This window comes from Toxotes jaculatrix, chromosome 9, assembly GCF_017976425.1.
Source record: "Toxotes jaculatrix isolate fToxJac2 chromosome 9, fToxJac2.pri, whole genome shotgun sequence".
NCBI classification, from domain to species: Eukaryota; Metazoa; Chordata; class Actinopteri; family Toxotidae; genus Toxotes; species Toxotes jaculatrix.
This window is the reverse complement of record NC_054402.1, coordinates 19,975,899-19,993,143: the sequence shown is the minus strand read 5'-3', so window position 1 is coordinate 19,993,143 and position 17,245 is coordinate 19,975,899. Positions and strand designations below refer to the sequence as shown.

Genomic DNA, 17,245 nt, shown 5'->3' with positions numbered 1-17,245 from the left:
AACACAAGACTGTTTGCAGAAGCTGCTGATTGCAGATTTCATTTGCAGGATTAATCGGTGATGACAAGGAACCATCACATTGCGCACCTAAGTACACACAGACACAGACACGCACAGATTGTCTGCTCTGCTGAAACCTGTGATCAAGATGGGACTCACTTCACTGTGGTGTGTCAGTCTGCTTTTAAATCAGTCAAGTCATAACACAGACTGAATATGATTTTCCATAAAGGAGTATGCTGTAATTGTTTTCACATGTTTATCCCAGATAAAACACCGCATCCCAGATGTTTTCCCGTTTCACTCCAGCTGGATGCCAAATCTGAGCTGGCAGCTCATTACACAGTCGCTGAGGATGGCTAATAGAGCTGTTACTCTCTTTAAACACAGAGCAACCTCACAAGCAGCTCCACAGCGCTCACTTTCCACAGCCTTGATATTTGGATAAGAACCTACTGCTCTTGTAGCCACATTGGCAGTGAAACAATGTGAGGCAAGATGCTACAGGAAACAAACATTGTTCTTTTCATGCACTGGTCAATTTTTGGATTTTGGGCTATTTTTTTTTAAACCTTTCTTCTTTCAGTCAAGGGCAAAGAAAGCATCCAAAATACACATTTAGGTGTTTATTTTACTACACTAAGTCTATTTGCATCTGTAGAGTTCAATTACAATACATGTCTTTAAAGGCAGTTTTCACAAAATGAGGTTTTTCTTATATACTGAGCCAGAAATCTCGACTTCAGAAGCACTTACTTACATACAGAAAACTTTCCAGCCACAAAAGGGTGCCCAGAGGTTTACTCACATGTGATTTACTTTTGTATTTGTATTACATTTTATTCCTAAAAACATGGTGAAAACTGAGTTTATATTTTCTGATTTATGGAGTGATAAAATGAGTCCTCTCTGTTAAAACCTTTTACTCTAATATGTCAGCAAAATGTAACAAGATTTTTGAACCTAGCTTCGCCCAATGTTCAAATTTCTATTCTGAAAATTCATGCAAATATGCACAGATTTAATTAGATAATGAATCATTTGCATATTTAAACATAAAATTTCAGAAAACTTGTTGCAAAACTTGTAACAGACAAAAAGTAATTGTGAACTTTCATGGTGACATTTATTAGTTAAAACGTTCACCCTAACCACCTGTGGTGTCTTGCCGAGTTTTGAGCTGGCTTTGTCAAAACCTTAGCATTTAACTATTGTCACCTTTTTATGAGCTTTCAGACGAGCACAGCGTGGTAGATTTTGGTGCAGATCATCTAGTAGATTCTGGTAGTTTTTGTCTGACAGAGCAATGTATGAAAAAATCAAAGGATTTTAGGGCTGATCATTTCCCTCAGCTGTTGTGGTATGTAGCCATTTTAAAACCATCAACATGGTTGTGTTGAATGGGTTTTTGCATGGGCACATATACAACTCAGGGTAAGAGGGAAATCAGATGAACTGACCCTTTTAAGAGCTGCCATTGACTGGGCCAAGACCAAGCCAAAGTGCTGGCCAACGTGGGCCTGTTGCAGATAAAAACACAACTATGTTCTACCGAAACAGCCTCCAAATGATTCCAAAAGCATATTTGGCATTTCTGCACTGGTAGGTCTGCGTAAAATCCTATATTGATATTAAATGTTAGGAAGAAGTCTGATTAACACTTATCTGAGCCTTTATTTTCCTGTTAAGATCCTTTGGTCAACCAGTCATTACAGCATCAATTCAGGTCTTGTATTTACTGTGTGTGTTCATATCTTATGAATATCTACACAATTTGTCAATGTGATTAATATGATTATTGTATGAGTAAAATGGTTTGTTTGTAAAAGTAGTAAAGTTGTATCATGTATTTCATAGTGTTATGTTCATTATGTAAGTTCATGTTTCTGGATGACAGGATAAACATTTTGACCTATCAAAAAGATAAATTAAATAAATATATAACAAATATAATGTGTTAAACTGTGCACTGACAACTCACAGATAAGGCAGAGGTTATGTATTTCCATATATCTTTATTATCTGTTATTTCCCATATATTTATATATCTTTATTCTATACAGGTGTATTTCTCAATACAGTCTTTTATTGACATACATAGGTCTTACATAAGCTTGAGAGGTACGAGAGAGAGAGAGGCAAGAGGGAGCTTACTTCCTTCATAAGATATTTTGGCTGTTAACAAGACAACAGGAGATCACTTTACAGACACACACACGCACACGCACGCACACACACACACACACACGCACACACACACACACTGAAGTACAGTATACACACACATCATGGCATGCACACATAAAGGGCCTGAACACCTCTAATCCTTTTTGCACAGCCATCCAAATATGCACCAACATACTAACCAAGGGGCGCACACACACACACACACACACACACTCACTCATACACACACGCACAGATGCTCACACAAGAACTATACACACACATATTCACACATGCATGGAAGGAGAAGACGGGTATTCACAGGATAGATTACACCAATACCAGACTGACTAGTAAATACACATGTAGATGTACAGTACTCGCCATATTTTAACTCCTGCTCCTACACACACGCACAGACACATACACTCTCACTCACAGGCACATGTGCACACACACAAACACACTAATTTTTGGTAGAAAGTAAAGAGCAGAAATGCTGATTTTTAGACTATGACATTGATAATGTTATTAGCTCTGATCCATATTTGGTTTCTATTACTGACAGTTATGCAGTGGGACAGGGTGTCACTGAGATTGAAACAAGGACCATCAGCACTAAGTCATGTAATGGATGTAGTGTGAGGAAAGTCAAAATGACAGCAATGATGCATTATAAAATAAATACACATCTTATATTGCAGTTATTGAATGAATACACATGGTTGGTTCTGTCTGTGAATCCTTTTTCCACTGGATATGATAACAGTCTTTCTTTCACACGCGCACACATACACACACATATTTCTGTCAACACCAGACAGCGCTTCACAGTGTAGAGAACTCCGTCGTTCGTCCAAGATGCCGTCAAACACAGGCTGACAGTCAACATAGCGACAACTACAATATCGAATCATCTTTAGAAATATGAACAGAACAGATATCATATCATATCATTTGGCTTCAGTAACAGATGTAAAAAGATACCTGAATTTTGCTACATATTATAATGCATAACTTAATAGTATAATACGAAAGTACAACCATAAACAGTGAGAGTGGGTTGAAATGAAACTGTCTGGCCTATCTGTGCAGTGTCTCTAGTTTGACTGCATATTATGTTGCCTACATGAACACAGATTGTATCATACTTTGTGTAACTGTATAAAATATTTGTTACGGCTGCATTACCTGAAGAAAAGTTTGGTCATTAACTGACTTAGGTGAGAGAGGAAGAGAAGTGGAACTGGGGATGAGAACTGGGCTCTGGGTTTGCAGGTAACACCACCGAACTCCTTTGAAACTGAACCAGCATGAGAAACGACGCTAAACAAAGCTAACGCAGCCTACCTCCACCTAACTCCACCTCGGCTTCTAGATCTTAGTGTGAGAGAGACAAATAAGTGAAGGAGATGAATGAAAAGAGGCAAAGACGGTGAAAGGTAGCCCCTTTGTCCTGTAGTTTTGCAGTTTGCCCAGGAGAGGGCGCTCCAGATCGCTAGAGTGGCTCCTTCTTTTGGTCAGGGTTTGGTCAGACTGCGTTGGTGACAATGAAGTCTCTATGGTCGACACTGCTGGGCTCTGGAGTGATGCTTTTTAACAGACGCTGTGAACAAAGAGAAAGAGATGGACAGGGGGAAGACAAGAGAGAGAGAAAAAGACACCGAATAAACCTGGTACCTGGTGAATTTTTGGCATTTTTGTTGTTGTGGATTATTATTTTGTTTTTTTTTAACCTAATCCTCTCAGCTCTAATCTCAAACACACCTGATTTGATCAAAACATTGTTTGCTACAAAATTGGGAAAAGCAAGAAGGGTATCCACACCCATAGCAAGTTTAAGAGAGAAGACAAGTGACACAGAGCCCGTCTCACAACAAAGAGCCACTCAAACATTTTGACCTCCCTCTGCCTAATCTGTCCTCATGAGTTGACAGCGTGCGTCAGTGTCATTGTGTGCCCTGGCAGCAGTGTCAACACTGTGCAACAGCCAAAGGCGATCTGTCAACCAGCCTGTTTGATGTCCTCCTGCCTTCTGTCAACTCACACACAGGGTATAACAAGATAATAACAATAACGGTGATAATAATGAGATGTTTTGTAATTGTGTTTGTTGTGTGAATTCGCAAAATGCAGCACAAAGAGCAAATACACGTCAAAAAGTTTTAGGTGGGGCCCCCAAGGGAGCAAGAATTAAAGACACTTTGACTGGAAAGCAACAAAATATAACACAGACATCTAAAACCTGTCTATTAAATAAGTTTTGAGGATTCATTTTATCAATGGTGTTGATTTGGCTGGGCTCAGGAAGTCAGGCCAGGTGCTCTGACAGTAAAGTGCATGGTCTCCTTTAGTCCTTTATCCTCAAATCTGGCAATGTGACAGTGCCCACATGCATTGCAGAATGTGGATGTGCATATCTGAGTGACAAGTGTTAGGTTTTGTGTGTGTGTGTGTGTGTGTGTGTCATCAGGTGATGCCCTACGTGTATGCATGCGTGCGTAAGATCTATGGGGCCCTGGAAGCTGTCATGGCTTTTTTCTTGCTAATCTCTGGCCTGTGCCTCCTCCCTGCTCCTTTGATCCTCATCTCAAGTCATGTGTTCACAGGGGAGGGTAGACCCTGACAGTGCATGGAAAAGAAGGGAACAGAGGCCATCCCTGTCACTGGAGACGTGTAAGAAAGAGGAAAAGACAGCCAGGAGAGGATATGGGTAAGAAGGAGAAGGACAGAAGAGGAGAGGAGAAAAAGGGGAGACCACACAAAATACACACTTAACATCTAAAAGAAAGGAAAGGAAAGGAAATGAAAGGAAAGGAAAGGAAAGGAGAGGAAAGGACCAGAGGTAATCCCTGTTGCTGGAGAACAAAGGTCAGGAGAGAATATAGGGTAAGAAAGAGAAGGACAGAGCGAGAGGAAATGTGGGGAGAACTTCTCTATGAGAAACCCCATAGGAAGTGGACCTAATGAAGGAAAGGGAGAAAAGGAAGGAAGGCCCAGTACCTGTTTGAATGTGCCCTTGGCATTGAGCAGGTGGTAGACCATGTAAACAGGCACACAGATGAATGAGGACACCCCGATGCAGTAGCCCAAGACGGTGGTCCATTGCGGGTAGTGGTAGTGGAACAACCTCACCTCTGGAGGGAAGGCCAGGAAACTGATGATGATGAACTGGACACAGGAATTGGAGCAAAAGCAGAGGTCAAATATTACAGGGATGACACATCAGGGCAAACATGACAAACAGTCCTGAAAACTAAATGATAGCTGCTCTAACTACTGTACTGTCCCAGATGATTGTTCTCCAAATGCTCCTTCCAGCATTTGACAAGTTAGTGCCCTTAAGGTAAGTGTGTGTTTGTGCATAAGTACTGTACATGAGCCTCACCAGCAGAAAGCAGGGGCAGATGGCCACCCAGCAGACCCTCCAGAAACAGCCCGGGTAGAAACCAAGCATGACCTGGACGTCATTACAGAAACGGTTGGTACCTGGAAAACACACACAGACACACACAATCACTGCAAAGTCCCAAATATCAAGAGCACATTTTCATGTCCTTTGCATCTTTGTCCTTTCCATCAGTATCACATTCAACATCATTCCCACAACTAACCGTAGAACCAGGAAACTGCGATGACTTCAAGCAGCACCACAGTGATGACTGCAGGGCCCGTGGCGTACTCCTCAAACAGCTTCACCACAAACGCTCCTCCCTGACACAGTTCACAGGTCGAAAGAGAGAGAAGGAATTTCTGAAAAGCTATTTCAGAATGACTGTTATGTAACAGGATTCACAGACAAAGTCTAAGACAATGATTTGGCCGGTATGTTGTTAGTGTCTAATGGAGAAGGGACGTGTGTTAGTCACTACCTTACAATAATGAGGGATGGAGAAACAGATTATTTGGGCTGCTCTAATCTGATTTCAGCTAATAAATGTGGTCCATTACATTACCTTAAATACAGTTGTAATACTGAAGACACTTTGGACAACAGTATGAGCCTTTTTATTGGTTTATATGTGAATGTAAATTGAGGATATGACCGATTATGGGCATTAAATGAAGTCTCAGATTAATGTTTCTCATTAGTAGCAGACCATAATATAGCTACTTAATGGCAGACAGTCAGTTGGGACACATGATTAATTTACCTGTGATATTAGAGATATTTTAAATTGATTTCCATTTGATAGTAATCTGTATGTAATGTAGTTGTTGAACTTACATATGTGAGTGTGGAGAGAGCCCCAAGGTAGCAGACACACACCAGACCAAAGACAAACCACTCACGTCTCTTAGCCAGGACATGAGGAAACTCATCTAGCATAGCTGTGATCACCCCCTCCAACCCTGCAAACTGGAGAGAGGACAGTGGAGGGGGGCGGGGGGATACAAATAAACAGAGAAGAATTCATCAGGGGCAATGGAATAAAAAGATGAGAAAAGGAAAGCAAAGAAAACTAGTAGGACACATATTCAGAAATCCATACAGCCCCCCCTAAAAGAAATTCATAGCCATTGATAAATTGACAGCTATGAGACAAAATGTTAAGCCGATCCAACATGACTCCACGCACACCACACATTTCGCTGTAATATCCTCAGTCATAAAATCGAGGAGCACAGCAACCCTGATGCTGATTCTACACTGATTATCAGTATGTGATAAGAGCCTTACAGGTCTCTCCAGCTGGCTGCCCCAGAGCAGATAAACACAGGCTTATGGAGACAAGATCGCCACCCAACAGTTATATGAAAGTCCTATCACAATGCTTTTGTCCCAAATGGAACAGTGAGGACAAATAATACCCGACACCTTTATGGAGAAACGAGTACAACAGACGCATACAAGTCAAACAGAACAAAGCATTTGCCTATATGACAAGGCAAATATGAAGCCTCTGTTTCTAGGTTTGAGAGCACACACAAAAGCAAGGGACTGGGCAACGGCAGAATTAGGCTACTTACACCAAGTAGAGGGGAACATGTGAGAACGCAAAGAACATTGACTTGGGTGTCTTGACATCTGCATAGAAATGAGTAATCAACAAACTAACCGTGCTGTCCAGACCCAACATGATGATCATGAGGAAAAAGATAATGGCAAAGAAAGTGGCAGCGGGCATGTTGGCTATGGCTTCTGCATAAATGATGAACAGCAGACTGGGACCTGTTCGAGACAGAAATGACAGTCAAGTCGAAGTCATCCTTGCAACTGTGTTTGTAAATTTACTTGAGTTCAATTTCTTGCTGGGTGTGTTCTGGTGTGGTGTCCTACCAGCGTCCTTGGCCACGGCGTCCACATCCTGCTGCCTCATCTCAGCCATGTATCCCAGCACGGTAAAGATGACGAAGCCAGACAGAAAGCTCGTCAGACAGTTCACAGAGCTGGTGACCAACGCATCTCTGGGAGTGAGAGGGAGAAAGGAAAAGTTTGGGTGGCAGGAAGATGACAAAGGTGGGGAGACTGTGAAAAGCATAAATCTATAAGCCGCTGCAAAGTTTTAAGACTTACTAGACTAGGTGATGGTTACACCAACATATATATATATCAAAGCTGATACTGCAATAGGTGTTTTAGATAAAAAAGTTCTGACTCCATGAAAGGATTTAAAAGATTTTGAGGAGTTGTAGTAGCATTTGGCTCCTTAAGCTGGCACGTTTCATTGATGTATGAACAAAATGTTAAGTGGGTTACAATAAAATTCGCACTTGTAGCAGTTGTTGTGAAATGGGTTGTAGCTGGCAAAGGCGAGGAGTACCCCGAACCCCGGACCCAGAGAGAAGAAGATCTGAGCTGCTGCATCAATCCACACCTTGAAGAGAAGTGGGAGGTCAATGATGGTGAATGACGGGGAGATACAAAGAAACGTGCATTATGACAGTGGGGAATAAAAGAAGGATAGATCATGGTAAGAGAAATTGTGTTATGGACATGTACCAGACATCTGTATAACAATCAAAGAATGATTTGCTGGATTACAGCTACCGACTTACAGTGGTGCTTAGCAGTTTCTCCCAGTCAGGTTTCAGATAGAAGACGACACCCCTCCAGGCCCCCGGCAGAGTGGCCCCACGGATGAGTAAGACCAGAAGGACCAGATAGGGAAAGGTAGCGGTCACCCAAACTACCTAATATAGAAAAAAAAAATCAATTTACTTTTCTGTTAGTGAACACTGGTTAGTCATGATGGCTGATATCTGCTTATGCTCAGTGACCACTTTTTTCAATATAATGAAACCGTACATTTACATGACTTGCTATAGACTTGAAATCATGGGAGACAGGGGGTTATGATATAGAATTTGTATTTGAATTTGTAATTGAATTCTTCCACCTTGTCTTAGCTGGTTTCCAATATCAGTACTTGAGGCCTGTCTGGTCTTTTCAGGTTTGATTGTTGAGGTTTGAACCACAAACCGTTTAACTCTGAGACGGCCTTTTTCTAACCAACTTTTCTACCCATGATGATGAATGATAATGAGGGTGAGGTGATGACAGGAGAACAACTGCTCCTTTCTCTGCCTCTCTGTCTCCATCAATCCATCCATCCATCCACTCTAACTGACACCCCCATCAGCCATGCAGGCGCCCCTTCAGTTACCTTTCCAGACGTCTTGACTCCTTTCCAGATGCTGAAGTAGACGATGGTGAAGATGAAGAGCAGGCAGAGGGCCAGCTGCCAGCTGACAGAGCCCAGCTGGTGCAGGCCTGGGGAGAGGTGGACCTGCAACACCTGGCGACTGGTGGGAGGAGACAAGAAAGGAAGGGGGGGTGTTTCGGTTGAAAGTTGAGGTCAAAAGGGAGGCAACAAGGAAAGGCAAGGAATAGATGAATGTTAGGTGAGAAGACAGGAGATAGAGGAGTTGTGGGAATCAAGGACGGAAGAAAGAGAGTAGGGAAAGGAAGAAGAGGACGGTAAAGGGAAGGAGAGGAATGCGGAGAATAATAAGAGAACATGAGAATACAAAGACGGGGGTGGAGGGATGGGGGGGTGGGAAATTTGGAAAGCAGAGGAAAAGAACAGAGCATGGAAGGAAGTAGATGTGATACAGAAAGAATAAAGAAAGAAAGCGTTCGGGAGATAAGACAGTGAGTAAAGAGGAGGAGAAGAAACGGAAAAAGGGCTGTATATTCTCATTGTCTGATATACAAATGGTAGAGCTTAATTCCCTGACAAAAAAAACACGCAGTGAATGATACGACAGATTACATGTGCTACTCTCAAAGTTCACCTAAGGCAAAAAGACAGAAAGACTAGATGAAAACATCCCTTTGACTGACTTTATAGCAAATTCCATGTCAATAAACAAAGTTTACACAAGCCAAAGTAAAAACAAAACGCGATACGGTGCAAAAAAGAGAAGGTTTTGAAATGAAGAGTGAGGTTAACATCTGGTCACAGGTTAAGCACACAGAGCTCGGACGATGAAGCAGAGACACGATTTATGTTGAAAACAGGAAATTCTGGCGCCAGGCTGAGTTGCAGAATTTGTTACTTTTAAACATGCATTTGGAAAATTCAGCTACGGATAAACCCTGAATCTGTCTCGTCAGACAGACACAGAAACAGTCAAGTTAGCAGCTGATAAGGCCAAGGCAGGCAGGAATAAGAAAGGCTTTGTTTTGACAGACCTCGAGTTTTAAATTACACTAAAAAACACTTATGTGTCTGCACTGACTACCTCCCTTTTTTAAAACCCTGGCTGTCCCTACTACTTGAGTTAATCACTGTGTAAGCAACATGCAGAAGATTGATTAAAACTCTGAGTAATGTGTAGTAATGAGTTTTAGTTTCATGCCAGCAATGATTTTTCTGAAGAAAAGATCATATTGATGATTGATGAACCTAATTAGGAATGAAAATTTTCATCAATGTGTCAAGTTTCCTTATCCCTGCTTCTCATCTCTCTTCCACTTCCTCAAATGGTTGCTGTATCTGTTTATATAAGTTTCACAATATAGTTAAGAATGTAATTTATTACTTTTTAAAGATAATGATTAGTTTGTAACTTCTGTATCATGTCCAGATCAGAACAGTGACTCTTATTCTGAAATGCTAACCACTCTCTGATGCATTCACAGTCCGTGGTGCAAGTGGATTTTAGAGAGAGAGCTGGTGGTTAATCTTTCAGGGCAACACCAGAACCGACCCTGTGATCGCTCTCCAGAAGTCGTCCTCCCTCCTTCACTTGACGCCTCCTTCCTGTGTAGCTGTCCCCGTACGCCTCTACATCCGACTTACATGCACTTACGTATAGAACTCCTCGGCGGGGGAGGTGGAGGAGTTGGACCATGACACGTTGTGGTCAGTGGACATGTAGCGGTTACAGTTGGCCGTGTTCCAGCTGTTAGTGCAGGTTGTCCAGGGCAGGGTGGGCCGAAATGATGACAGCAGGTAGTACAAGGCCCAGGCCATGATGGTGTTGTAGTAGAAGGCTATGTAGAGGGCTATGATGCAGATGGCAAAGCCGATTCCTGGAAGAGTGGAAGACATGATTGTTAATGCATTAATAGTTTAAAAAACATTTACTATCCACAATTTTATTTCCAAAAATTGTGACACCAGTCACTCATTCCCCAGATCTTGCAGACATCAGTGGTGTTTTCAAGCTAATTCAAGTGGGTGACATTTCCAAACAACAACAATTTACATACTATCATATTTCTGAGCATCTGGCATTTGGCATGGAAATGTGACAATTTCCATAACAGAGAGTCAGTACATCTCACTAGATGTACAAGACGTGAGGGATGCTCTTCAAGGGAACTGTACCGAGGGGGACAAGAAGGTTAAATGAGCTGTCTTTCAGACTCTGACGGCTTGACACAGTCCTTCTTTGTCTTATTTGATCTTCTACTGCCAATTTTCCGGTTACTATATACTGTTCTCTCTCGTTCCCTTCTTCTGTTTTTTAATTTTTTTTTAATCCAAGCTATTGCTAATAACTAATTTCTCCACTTCTATTCCCTCTCCGCTCACTCTGTTACCTTTGAAGATGGGGCAGATGTGTTTCCAGATGGAGATGCAGCCACTGCGGTGGTACTGGCCGAGAGCCAGCTCCATGTAGAAGAGAGGCACACCTCCAAACACCGCCATCAACAGGTAGGGCAGCAAAAAGGCCCCTGGACAGAGACGTGATGGAAATTTTGGGATGAGACAGCAAAATTAAGAAATAGGAAACAGGGGTGGAGGTAAGAAATGAGTAGTTGGAGAGAGAGGAAAAAAACGTGGGGATGGATGGGGGGGTGGGCCAAGATGAAAACATTGAGAAAAGAGAAAGCGGGGAAAAATTGAAAGGCAGAAAGAGTTATGGAGGAACAGTAAAAGGTTGATTACACTCGTGGGATATGCTGCTCGTTCACACTCCATCTGTAATCTCAGTCGTCCTCTAAATAACCCCCAATCAACAAGAACCAAGACCATTAAAAAGCTCTCTGTAAAAATCATTAAATGTTGTAAGTACCTTATCATTTACACAACACTAACCCATTCAAAAACAACAAGGCATTGTTTTCCCACTTTCATGTCACTCTGCATTTAATGCGCTCTGTGGAAACACAGTAAGAGAGTCATTTCGTTTAAATTCGGCACTGACAAATCAGCACTACTGCGATGTTGGCTTTGGTATTGCTAAGTAAGGAAAGCCTAAAAGTGATGAAAGGAGACTTAGAGGCCAAACCACTGAAGAACAGGGGAGCAGCAGGACGGCAGCCAGATCTTAGGACTCTCCAGCCTAACGTGCAGAGTTTGATAACACATCTTTCTTTCTTTCTTTCTTTCTTTCTCTTTCTTTCTTTCTTTCTTTTTTCTATCAGATTATCAACTCATTTTTTTGTGCATGTGTGCATTTGTGTATGTAGACATGCGTGCTTGTGTCTCTTTGTGACATGAAAGCAAAGATAAGGGTTGATTGAGCAGCTGCCTGGGAGACAGGTTATTAAGCAAGGAGAAAGAGACTGAAGGCGTTCTCATAAAAACCACAATTAATACTGTTGCCTCTATCAAGTGTCTCCCAGTCCCCATCTCTACCTCGCTCTGTGAGAGACACACAGAACACAGGAAATTGCAAAGATTTTATTATTGCAAATTCAATAAAAGTAGAAAGGGAGGCCCTGTTTGCTGCTCGGCGAGGATTGTGTAGTAACGGCACACAGGCGGACTACGGAAAACATACCTTACTTTAGAAGCAGCTGAATCAATTGCTATTCATAGACAACTTAGTTGACTGTAGTACTCCTTATAGGCCTGCATCCTTTTTATTTAGGCGTTTATTTTGCTGAAACAATGATGTGCCAGAGACTGACTCCATCTACGTCTAAATTTAATGATGGAAAAAGTTAGAGGGCAGTAAACTGACTTACCTCAGCTGTTACATACATTGTGAATTACAGTGGATTACAATTCAAACCACGAAAAAGCCCTTTCTACTCTCTGTTCCTTGAATTCCTGTTTATTCCAGGATGGGATCTCATGTACCCTTATCTCCACTCCATCCCGCTCCTTATCTCCCTCTCTGCCTCTCCCCACTTTCTCTAACTCACCTCCTCCATTCTGGTAGCAGATGTAGGGGAAGCGCCAGACATTTCCCAGGTCCACGGCGTAGCCGATCACAGACAGCAAGAAGTCCATCTTCTTGCTCCAGGTTTCTCTGGGCCTCTCCAGGCTGGTTTGTTGGACCACCAGAGTCCTAAGGCCTCCCAGCGGCATGGAGGACCCGGGGCCACCTCCAGGCCCGGAGGCTGTGCCCCCAGAGCTTGCTGCGGTCCCTGGTCCCTCCCTGGGGCTCTGAGGGTTGGATGTAGTGAAGCCATTGGACACCTGCTGGCCAGAGCCCGAGGTCAGGCTCTTGGGTCCTCTCTCTGCAAGACCATCAGCCAGCATCAGTCTGCCATTTTCCTGCTGTGTTGTCTCCTCTTCTCCCCCTTTCTCTCTCTCTCCCTCATTCTCCCCCTTGTCCATTGTCAACATGCTTGTCATCATCATATCTTTTGTCTCCATTGGGTTGTACTGGTGTTGGTGTTGGCAAAGCGGTTAGGGGTGGAGAGAGGTTCTCAGTGACGATGAAGGGAATGTGGCACTGCTGTCTGATATGGTGCCCATTAGGGGAAAAGAGGGTTTAGGAGAGTGAGGGAATTGTGCAGTGATGGTGTGGGACGAGTGTGGGGAAAAAAAGAAACAGGACTGTCTTTTTCGGACAGGTAGAGGAGAAACAGGAGAGCAAAGCTAAAATCAGAAAATGGGGCCAGAATAAGGAGAAGTGTGTGTATGTGGGAGAGGACTGAAATGTGTAAGAGTGTGTTGAGCAAGAAGGAATAAGAGCAGGCAGCTAGGACAGAGAGCTGAGGGCCTACGAAAAGAGCAGCACACAAAAAGTTACGAGAATCTTGGATCTTCTCCGCAAACGGCTCGTCCTCTGTGACGCTCAGCGATGGGACAAACTGCAACACAGAGAGAGAGAGAAAATACACAGATCAGGAAGTCACAGGAAAAGAGTTTATATGTTGTAAGTCTTTCTGCCTCTCTACATGCCCTAACTGCCTGAATCATGACAACGTTGTCTTACATGTTGTACTTACAGTTTTATTATGAATAAATGGGAAAATCCTAATGTGGGTAAAACATTGCAGTATAAATATAGCTCTCATTAAAAACAGTACAAATTGTGGGGTTTGTGCTGGGACATGTTCATTCACTTGGCTTTTACTCATGTTTCTCATTTCATTCTATCTGTCAGTTGCATAACCTGTTTTGATGCTTATCTGATCAAACCCTCATAATAGGGAGAAATCTGAGAAAAGACACAAGCATCAGCAGCCAGTCTGAAGGCTGGAAACACAAGAGAAAACTTTGAAAGATAGAAAACTATAATAGAAATGTGGACGTATTAAAAAAGAAAAAAAAGACTTTGAATATCACCAAAAGCACTTTCTTTTGTAATGCTTGTGAAAACACCACAGCGAAAGATTTAACATCAGCCAGATAAGCTCAACAGGTTGTTCCTTAGTTATTTTGGGCGTGTTTGTGAGCTACGCTGGCAGTAGATCAGCAGAAAAATCATTAAATTTAATTATTTTACATCACAGCTTAAAACCTAAGCTCAGTACATTTTTTTCAAATTTTGTTCAAACATCTAAAGTGTACTTGTTTGCTTGTTTTCATCATTAGGTAAAATCAGACATCTTTTTCTGTCGCAGTTGTTAATACAATTTCACTTTTAGATAACAGAATTTCACTTATCACATTTCTTAATCAAATACTAAATTCTTATTGCTTAACACAGTAAACATAATTCAAACACAAGACTTTTATAAAGTTGTACATCCACCTCTCTGTCAACACCAGTGCACCAAGTGATATTCTGTGTAAAGAGCCTTGAAAAAGTAGTTTTGGTCCATTTTGTAAAATAATGAGAGAGGTCAGTGAGTCGGAGCAAACTTAATACCATTCAAATACTCAAATTGTTATACTGCTGCTTCATTAAAAAAACAACAACTATGATTAGTTTTAAATTCAGAAAAGGAGGAAGGCTGCAGTGCATGAATAAAAATATATTTTTTACACTGGCAAAAAATTACATGTACTATATAGCCGTTCATTTTTCAACAGAAAATCCACAAATACTCAATGTGCAATCCAAAACGCTGTCACATGAGTAATGGGTCAAAACGAGAGAGCTGTTTAAAAGTGGATCAGATTGTTTAGAGTGTTAGCTCAATTAGTAATGAATGCCAGAAAGTAGGAAGACTCAATTTACATGGAATGCCATTATCTTAATTAAGAACGAGTGTCCAGCAGTTTTACAAGGCACGAAATTCGCTCCACACTAACATCTGACTACCATATAACCAAGACCCTGTCAGGTACCTGCACTATGAGCGGAAAAGAAACACTGGCTAACCTTCCATTCAACACAAACATTTTTTCGCCCCCACATAAACCACACTTTTACTTCCTGATGAGAACAGTTCTTCATCACAACAATGATTTCATTTCCATCTGAATCCTCACAGTCTGACCGAAGTACAGTACGCTCCCTCTGGTCTGAGAAGAAAAGTTTAAGACGCTTTACAGGCTTAAACTTGACAGAAACAGAAAAAAACTATTTCTTCTTCAAAGTTAAAGATGTAAAAATAAATGTGAGGATAAAGTTAAATATTTATCAGCTTTAATCTAACAAAAATGACATGACTGTAAAATGATGTCCTCTCAACATACAGTTAACTCACAGCTCTGTCTGTAAAGCACACACTGTATGAGCTGTCACACTGACTCACAATAGAAGGTCAAGAAAAGCAAACAGTGGTAAACAGCTTGATGAAATACTAAATCTGACCTGCATGTGCACATGCACTTAATCACCAGCTGAAAAAAATAATAATACAGGGATAAGAAACATATATAAATAAAATAAAATAATAAAATACATTTTTTTCCATGTTCCGTTCTTGAAAAACCAATACTACAGAGTGATACTGTGGTATAAACTGCAAAGTCATTAGTCACTGCAGAATGTAAAAGATGATTTTTTTTTTTTTTTTTATATTTTACCGTTCCACTGAGTAGACTTTAATAAAGAAAGAGAGAACAAGATGATAACATCAAGATTTCTGAAAGGATAGACTGAAAAAGGACGTGCAAGGAAAATATATCGAGACATTATAAAACAACTCAAATTAAAAATGCAGGCTCTCTTTTGAGCCGTCTCTTACCTTAGTGAACTCTGGTTTAACCTTAGACAAATCATTAGTTGCCACACTGACACCTTTGAGGTAATAACCTCAAAATGAACAGCAAAGTAAAGACACCACAAGTATTTTATCCCAGCTCACACACATACATTACCTTTGGAGATGGTAAAAGAAAACAAGTAGAACCAGTGGTGGCTAAAACACACGAAGAGCGGCAGCAGCAGCAGCAACTTCTACACAAAACTTAAACAATCCATGGTATTGCAAAAACTTGCCAGAGAAATAGCGTGCACTAGCACATCAGGACACTGCCTTTTCCCATTGAGCTCTCAAACCTCTCTCATTTCTCTCTCTCTCTCTCCCTCCCTTGTTGTCCCTCTCTGACTGACTTGCAGCCACACACACTTACACACATACCGCTCTCAGAGACGCGCAGCCCAGCAGATGTACAGTATGCAGACATGGATGAGATGAGAGATGGATGCATGCGCTCAGACAGAAGATACAGGAGGAACATTACACAAGCACAGACATGCACACTCTGAAGTTTGTTTTGATATAGTAACAATACAAAAGACAAAGTAATGAGCTGAACAGCTCTGATACAGTATGGTCATGGCAGAACTCACATTAAAGCACACACACACACACACACACACACACTGCAGATAGGGGAACTCCTACCCTTGAGTAGTTGCGTGGCAGTGTGGGGCTCTGTGTCAGGGTGTTGCTCGCTACCGTCTGTCTTGTGCACATGCACATATGCACACACTTTCAAACAGCGCCTGGCAAAGCCCTGCTGGAGCTCTCACACTTCCTCTTTTTCCATTTTTCTCCATAACTCATTATGCTTTCACGTTGCTCTCATCCTTCAATCTCCTCCCATTTTATCTCATGCTACTTCCCAAGTTTTTTCCTCATGTCATCATGCACACCTGCTAAGGAGAGATTAGGCTTTTGCTGCTTTGACCCCTGTGCCCCACAATTTTTGAGTCCTGTTCTCTTTCTTCAAACCAGTAGTTAATCTACAAAGTCCAGGGATTCAATTTAGTTATCCAAGGATAAGGTGCTTTTTCAAATATGCAGACTACTGTATGTTTAAAATGTGTGACAGAGGTTCAGTAATAAAAGCTAGTTTCTCTCCACTTAATGTTCTTCACGTAAAAGTGAGCTTGTTGCTGGTCAGACTGCTACAAACCATCACACTGCAAAGTAAAATGTAAAGTAAAAGGTTTGTCAAAGACGGAATACCAAAAAAAAAAAAACAAAAACAAGTACAAGTCTCTGTCTGTGTTGTATTTTGATTGCAGTTCACTGACACACAAAGTGCAGACAGACACAAGCACATGCAGTGCATGCATGCACACACACTTTCTCACGCAT

General features: G+C 41.6%; 1 protein-coding gene across 3 annotated transcripts; it reads right to left on the bottom strand.

The window, feature by feature from the left end:
- Positions 1–2,010: 2,010 nt before the first annotated feature.
- slc6a4a (solute carrier family 6 member 4a) lies at positions 2,011–16,639 on the bottom strand. 3 transcript variants are annotated; one of them, XM_041046006.1, is made up of 14 exons: positions 16,547–16,639; positions 12,716–13,612; positions 11,162–11,296; positions 10,426–10,648; positions 8,775–8,913; positions 8,167–8,301; positions 7,882–7,985; positions 7,448–7,575; positions 7,227–7,339; positions 6,395–6,526; positions 5,781–5,880; positions 5,555–5,655; positions 5,170–5,337; positions 2,011–3,772 (listed from the first exon to the last, which is right to left on the bottom strand). In XM_041046006.1, exons 2-14 carry the CDS (start codon positions 13,170–13,172, stop codon positions 3,698–3,700), a joined length of 2,010 nt encoding a protein of 669 aa, XP_040901940.1. In that variant the 5' UTR covers positions 13,173–13,612; positions 16,547–16,639; the 3' UTR covers positions 2,011–3,697. The 3 variants fall into 3 exon arrangements, with proteins under 3 accessions (XP_040901940.1, XP_040901939.1, XP_040901936.1); XM_041046005.1 differs by lacking the exon at positions 16,547–16,639 and adding an exon at positions 16,280–16,434; XM_041046002.1 differs by lacking the exon at positions 16,547–16,639 and adding an exon at positions 16,017–16,245.
- Between the last annotated feature and the right edge of the window lie 606 nt (positions 16,640–17,245).

Bases quoted from the DNA above. Each gene is read 5' to 3' on its own strand.
- slc6a4a (XM_041046006.1), bottom strand. From the start codon at position 13,172: ATGGAGACAAAAGATATGATGATGACAAGCATGTTGACAATGGACAAG. The intron at 10,649-11,161 runs GTAACAGAGTGA...CCACTCTTCCAG, and splicing joins CATCTGCCCCATCTTCAAAG to GAATCGGCTTTGCCATCTGC. The intron at 5,338-5,554 runs GTGAGGCTCATG...TCCTGTGTCCAG, and splicing joins TCTGCCCCTGCTTTCTGCTG to TTCATCATCATCAGTTTCCT.